Source organism: Sceloporus undulatus, chromosome 1 (assembly GCF_019175285.1).
Source record: "Sceloporus undulatus isolate JIND9_A2432 ecotype Alabama chromosome 1, SceUnd_v1.1, whole genome shotgun sequence".
NCBI classification, from domain to species: domain Eukaryota; kingdom Metazoa; phylum Chordata; class Lepidosauria; order Squamata; family Phrynosomatidae; genus Sceloporus; species Sceloporus undulatus.
In genome coordinates this window covers 297,012,491-297,020,156 of record NC_056522.1, presented here as the reverse complement: position 1 = coordinate 297,020,156, position 7,666 = coordinate 297,012,491, and the positions used below count along the sequence as shown (strand labels likewise).

The following is a 7,666-nucleotide window of genomic DNA, read 5'->3' as shown; positions in this document are numbered from 1 at the left end:
AAAGAAAGAAAGAAAGAAAGAAAGAAAGAAAGAAAGAAAGAAAGAAAGAAAAGTTATCTCCTTGGAAGAACAAAAACAAGAAACTGCCAGATAGCTCCCCCAGTAAAATATATCAAACACCATAATTGTACTGTAGCTATTATCTGTAACTATATCTGTAATAAGCTTAATTACTAATTATATAAATTGATTTATATATTTGCATAATGATATATAATCAGTCTTAAAGACTGTCAGCATTGATGTTAAAAATCTTGAATAAAATTAACAGAATAGGAAATAAAAACTATTCTGGAAGATGTTGGGATGTGCTTTGCGGTTTCTTTGCTAGGATTTCTGACAGGTGTTCCTCTCCACCATCTCAAAAAATACTTTAATAGAGTTAAGAGTTTATGAACAGAAGGTAAAGTATTTTTTGAGATGGTGGAGAGGAACTAGCATAACATAATGACCAACAGTGAATACTTTTTCTTGTCTGCAGATAGCTTTTAAACAACACATTGTGTAATTATTAGGAAAGTCTCTGCAAGCAATCTTAACCATAGTGAAGTCGAAGGCTTTCATGGTTGGCATCCATAGTTTTTTGTGGGGTTTTCAGGCTATGTGGCTATGTTCTAGAAGAGTTTCTTCCTGACATTTCGCCAGCATCTCTGAAGATGCCAGCCACAGATCCTGATGAAACGTCAGGAAGAAACTCTTCTAGAACATGGCCACATAACCCGAAAAACCCACAAAAACAATCTTAACCATAGTTTGAAAATAACCAATTATTTCTCCAATTTTGGAGAAAGATTTTTTTTAAAAAAAAAATGAGTAAATATTCCTATATGATAAACTGTAAGGAGGAATTGGATCAATTGCTACATTGTTTAATTCTTTCACCAGAGTTAGTGTAGTGCTGTGAAAGTCTTTTGATTGCAAGAAAATATAAACTGAACCAGGTTCATGTATTTAGAGCCCTGATATGATCACATTTTAATGTGCAGAAATTAGAGCTAGGAACTTTTAATTGCTTGGCATTTAATAAGGACAACAACAGGCTTTAATGTGTCTGCCCTATATATATATGACCTATTTGAAATCAAGACTGCTGGTTATGTCTGTCAAGTGGCAAACAACAAGGTTTCTTCTGCCTCACCCAAAATTACATCTAGCCACAGGTTGCACCTTTAAGTTTCAGCGTCAGTGACACCCAGTCAGTATTAACTTAGCAGTATGAACTGGAATGGAGAATTCTGAGAGACAATCTTCCTGATGTCAGGGATAGATTAAAATATAGTGTATATTTTCTGTGTTTTTTTCTAATTGTTGTTGTTGTGTACCTTCAAGTTCTTTCCAGCTTGTGGCAACCCTATCATGGGGCTTTCTTGGAAAGATTTGTTCAGAGGAGGTTTGTCCTTGCTTTCCCCTCAGGCTGAGAGCATGCAACCTGCCATGGTCACCCAGTGGGTTTCATGGCCAAGCTGGGAATTGAACCCTTGTCCAGAGATGTAGTCCAACACTCAATCCACTACACCATGCTGGCCATCCACTGTACTTTAAATTGTTAAAAACTGGAAAGTAGGGAATCACTCCCTTGAAAACTGGTGAAACAGAGTGTTGGATGTATATTTAATGGAGAAACTATCAGATAAAATGTCACCCGCTATAACACATATGAACCCAAAACCATGTCTGGAATGTTGGTATCCTCTCATTGAATAAATTAACGACAATATTCAGCTCTTGAAACCTCCAACCCTTTGGTTTTTTGTGTGTTTTTGGGGCTATGTGGCCATGTTCTAGAAGATTTTCTTTCTGACGTTTCGCCAGCATCTGTGGCTGGCATCTTCAGAGAATAAGGACTCAGCAAATGCAAATGGGAAACCATTCAGAGTCAGGGGCTTTTCCAGCAGATAATGATCACCAATTAGCAGACACTAATCCTCTTTTGCATTAAGGCCTACCACCAACACAGAACAATACACATGCAAATCACTCCTGTATTCCCAGGCTCACACAGTATATATAGACCCACTTTTTCCAGGCAAGCATTCTCTGAAGATGCCAGCCACAGACGCTGGCAAAACATCAGGAAGAAACTCTTCTAGAACATGGCCACATAGCCCAAAAAACCCACAAAAAACCATGGATGCCTGCCACGAAAGCCTTCGACTTCACACTCCAACCCTTTGCTTGTGGAACTGGCATAATATACTCTCCTCAGAACCACTAAATCTTTGATAATATGCTTAACAACAAACCTATATCCTATCTTATCTTTTCTATTATTATCATAACAATGGTTGCTTTTATTATTGTTGTTTATAATTCATTTTGCACTGAAATTGGTTCACATCTATTGATAAAAATGACTTGGCCTATGTTAACATTTATGCAAATCCTACAATAAAAGTTTTAAAATATATAGTGTATATACGAGTGCGATTTCTATAGTTTTTACTGATATTCTTTGCAGAAAGCAACACTAACTTTTTTAAATCCAAGGACTCTGAGGAAAAGGATGGATAGATATGAACATACTACAATGATCAAAATATAATACCTTATAATGATTACTTGACATTTGAATCTAGTAGTATAAGAGTTCTGGCTTTTTTTAAAAAAATAGTGAAATTATGATACAAACAATTCCATAGCAATAAAATATAAAAGAGCTTGGATATTTTTTTTTTCCATACATGATATGGGGAAAAGAAAGACACCGTTCTTCAAGCTACCCATAGATCACCAATGGTGAATTCTTCCTACCATTACATGGTGGATATCCATCAGTCCAGGACGGCAGCTCATGGAGAAGACTTGTGGCAGAATTAAGACTCATTTTGCCAGCTCCTTCTAAAATCATGATCTGTAAATGAAGCAAATACTTCTTAGCTAAAAGAATACTTTTTCCAGAAAGGCCAGAAAAAATCTCATCAAAACCAAATGAGTATCTTACAAGTTGATACCGACCATGTTCGAAACATGTTGCCACAGCCCCTTTCTGGGTGAAATAAAATCTCCTACCGGTAAAACATTATCAAGCTTGATTTTCATATGGATGATGCAAGTTTTTATAGCCACCCATCCATAGAAGAACAACTGGAAGCTGAATAGAAAGGCTTGGTACATATTCTCTGCTATTTGAAAGGGGGAGGGTGGAGGAGAAAGAATACAATACTTTTTTTCTCAGTTACTTTCTTTATGTGATAAAATGTGATCAGTGCCATTTGACTTTTTCTTTCTCCAAACTATACCTAGATTCACACACACATACGCACACACATGTACACACACACACAAATCATGTGCAGCCTTGTCTATTTTCACATTAGTAATGTTCCCATATAATTGTTATTGTTTTTGAGAAACAAATAAGGAGTGGGAGATCTCTGATGCACTGCTCTCACTCGGGTCAAATTAGAACTTCATAGAAATGAAGTAGCCATTTGCTGAGAAATGAAAACAAGGAATTATCTACCAAATTATATATTGTCAGTCTGTTGTTTCAAGTTTATGGCAACCCTAAACCTATTGCAAGGTTTTTGGGGGACTGAGAGTGACTCACTGACTCACCCAAGGTCACCCAGTGGGTTTCCACAGCCAAGCTGGGAATCGAACCCTGGTCTCCAGAGTCATAATCCAATGCTCAAACTACTACACCAAGATACATTGAAAAAATAGAAGCAATCCTATTTCAGATAGGAATCCCTACATTAGCGGTGGAGACTCACAGTTGCATCTAATAATCTCTTCCACAAAAAAAAGGGTCTGAAATCCTGAGGAGGTTTCCCTCTGAAGGAAGAAGCTGGAGAAGGCTTTTCCAGTTTCCTCTTCTGCCTGTAGTTCCCAATGCCACACTGGTTTGGGGCAACCTTTTATGGGTCACAGAATGCTGCATGGAGAAGAGGAAATCAGAAAAGAGTTTGTTTCCTGCTCTGTCCCTTCAATCTGAGAATCCTCTGAGCAGAATACTGAAAACTCTGGATGCAAGCCATAGCATATATTTCTGGCCTTTGTCAATCTCTGATCTTTCCCACAGTTTCCTATGTTAATCTGTTTGTGCATGTGTATGTGTGTGTGTGTGTGTGTGTGTGTGCACACATGTGTATGGACACATATACATGTTTGAAAATCTGTATGAAAATTCTGACATTCTTTGCATAAAGGGGAATAGAGAAACAGAACTAATTAAAAGAACTTTAACGACAACAACACTAAAGGTGGAAAGACTCCTTGTCAAAAGCTGCTTTGGAATGACAATTGCTCTAAAATATAATTAATTAATTAATCAAATAATTAATTAAAGTATTTTGGTATTGCCTTGCAGCCCACAAGGGCTCCTTAGGTGATGAAGAAATAAAAACCAATTAAAGCAATATAAAGATAAAAACATTTTAAAACCAAAAGACACCAAGAAAAGACACCAAGGGCCCTATAGGACCAACATTAAGTCTCCTTTGACATTTCTTCCATTTGAATCTCATTGTTGTGACCTAATAATATGCACAAATTATCATCTTTTATTCTACTAGTCTAAAGGGCAATATTTAAATATGACTATTAAGACTTTAATTCATTTTAATGTTCCAAAGTTTCCTTAATAGTCTGGCCCTGGTACTGAATAACTTTCAAGGTTTATTGTCTTCTTACTTTTTTTAAAAAAAGTAACAGATTTAACTTGTACAGTATGTGGTCATAAATATTCTAGAACATTCTAATGTTTCAGGTGTTTAACCATGGCCTGATGCCACAAACAACTTGGAGTACAGAAGTGACTCAACCACACAAAAGAAGAGCAAAGACCATTGGGAGTTTCTCCCTTCTTTCCCAGGAAGAATGAGAGGAAGGCAGCCCGTCCCCAACCAACAGCCAGATAAGAAGTTGCAGAGCTTCCTAACCCACAATCCCATACTCCCTGCCAGAAAAAACTACCAGCTGTCCACAGGCTGCAGTTATGAGAACATGAATAAACTTGACTAATCTGTTCAACAGGACTCAGTTGTGATGTAGACGACTTCTTATATGCTAATTTGATGCCACCTCTTACACTGGATGAAATAACTCCCCCCCCCCCCCAACACACATTATTTCATTTTAGAGTCCCATGGATATCTATATCTAGGAGGAGATGGCAGGACCCAGCATTGAACTCTGATAAAGCTCAATTTGTTATAAACTCCCACAGTGACGTTCACATTATGATCATAATCTTTTCAGTTGGACCCTTACAATATAATAGTGGCATCTTTTCTGCGAATCTATTTTCCTTTAAATAATTTCTTCCAAAGTGAAAAAATATATACTTGATTATCACTTTGATTTTTTAATGTTTCCAAGGCACTATCTCTTCTCCTTCACCAGTACAAATTAACAGAAGTGTTACAGAACACAGGATCATAGATATCTATGGTCCAAAACACACTGCAGAAATAATCCAGTTTGAGACCATCTTAACTGCCCAGGCTCAGTGCTAGGGAATCCTGGGAATTATAGTTTATGGTGGTACCAGTGCTCTCCGACAGAGCAGCTAACTGTCTCACAAAACTACAGTTTCCAGAATTTCTTAACACTGAGCCAGGGCAGTTAAAGAGGTCTCAAAATGGATTATTTCTGCAATGTGTTTTGGACCTACTGTATGATAATAATCCAGAACATACTTTCCTAGAACTACATTTGTTTCAAATCAGTGACTCTCACTTTGATTAGGAGTGGGTCTGCACTGGCCCAAATACTCTAGCCTGCCGGAGGATTCTGGCCCCAAGCTGCCCCAAATTCTCCCCATTATCTGTGCATTCCAGTACCTGACAGTACTACCCTCTGAGGCCAGAAACAAAGCACCCAGCAGTGATCATATAGCTGGGCACCTCATTGCGACCTCAGCAGGAGTGACCTGCACTGCTGCTGGCAGTGAGCAGCACAGTGGGACACTGGCTAAAAAGCCACCCTGCATAGGTCCAAAGTGCTCTGGGTTTTCTTGGAAGATTTGCAGCAAATGGTGAAGATTTTTATTTCAACTAAATGCAGGGATGGCCCAGCTTCACTGCAGAACTGCCCTTTTCATATGAAGTAGTCAAATCAGGCATTTGGTCCTTGCACTTGTTGATTTGGCTGATGCACACATGCCCTGAGTGTATTTAGTACCAGCTTGCCACATTATTTGAAGCAGCCCATCAGTTATTTCTGTAGTGATTCAGACCAAAAAGGAACCATTATTCCTTCCTTCAGCTCTGCCCTACCTCACAGTGGAAGTACAGGCAGAACATAGCACTAAAAATATTCTATACAGAACAATATTATCTATGCTAGGAATATTAACAAACAGACTCGGAATCTAACTACCCCAGTTTGATTTCTATTATTATTATTATTATTATTATTATTATTATTATTATTATTAAATACAGCTTCTCTCGAGCACTGTATCAAGCAGCAGTTTCTCATAGCAAAATATATACATATAAGCCTCTATGCATCTCAATATTTTATTGTTATTGTTTAATGCATTGCTATGTTACATTTGTTTATTGTTATTGCCTTGTATTATCCCCTCTGTTGTAAGCCGCCTGGATTTCCAGTGATTGGGCGGCATATAAATAAATCCTATTTTTATATTATTTTTTTGAAAACAAAGAATAGACAAACCTATTAGATTTTCTTAGACGACTTCTTATATGCTACTAAATGAGATATTTTGTTTTTGTTTAAAAACTTCTCGTGTCCACAGCATCAGAAATTGCTGTGCCATTTTCCCATTTATAATCATCATTAATTTGTCCATTATAGATAAATCATTTAATTTTAAAGTCCATTCTTCAAGTAGACAAGTATTTTTTTTTTTCTTTCCAGTGCCTTGCAAATGTTAGGCAAGCTGCTGTAACCGTGGATAAAATAATGCCCACTTCTTCTTGATTCAATTTTCCTTGGCGGGTTACAGACGGGCAGGGAAAGACGTCTTGAAGGTGTATTCTGCTGAATACGGAGCCTCCAGACCGCCCGTCCCGGGGGCGTGGCTAAGGTGTATGGGGCTTCCACATGGGGGGCAGTGAAGACGCCTCACCTGGGGCCGTTTCTGACCCATAGCTTCCATACCGCCACCTCGCAGGACGCTGCAAAGAGAGAGGCAGCTTCTGCACGGGCGGCCAAAAACGCGGCTTTTTTTTATTTTGCCGGCTGGTGGATGCACAGCTGCGCAGCTGCGGCGGTCAGCACTGGCGGCAGAAAGCATATGTGCACATTTAAAGCGCCCAGGCCCCTTTAAACTGTTCCCCCCGCCCTACCCAAGAACAATGGTGGTCTCCTGCCAGCTGGTGATCAGCTGGTGTTGGCATCCTTGTCCGCTTGCACGTTCCTAGTGTCACCAGCATCATGGATGCCTCCTCTCCTTTGGTCCCCGCGCTCTTGCTGAATCTTCAATGCACAGCCACAGCTGTCGCCGCTGCCACCGCTGTGCCCCTGCCATCCCCCATCACCTCCTTTGTACATATGTAAATATTTAAAGTTTTAATGTTTTTTTATTGTTAGGTGAAAATGGCACAGGAATGTGTGTAGGGGTTCACTTTAAATTCCAAACTTTCCACAATTCTAGCAGCACATGCGTACATGTTGCTCTAGGGTTAGGGTTACGAGCATTAAAATAGAGTGCAGCTGTGCTGCAGCTTCCACATTTGCATGGCATCTGACG

General features: G+C 38.9%; 1 protein-coding gene across 1 annotated transcript in view; it reads right to left on the bottom strand.

Annotated features, from left to right (window-relative positions):
* Nucleotides 1–7,666, bottom strand: part of EHF (ETS homologous factor) — a 71,099-nt gene that overhangs the window by 37,480 nt on the left and 25,953 nt on the right. Inside the window, exon 2 of the mRNA XM_042477192.1 lies at nt 2,752–2,851. Coding sequence (XP_042333126.1) covers nt 2,752–2,848 — 97 coding nt within the window. The 5' untranslated portion in view covers nt 2,849–2,851. The remainder of the gene's footprint in view (nt 1–2,751; nt 2,852–7,666) is intronic.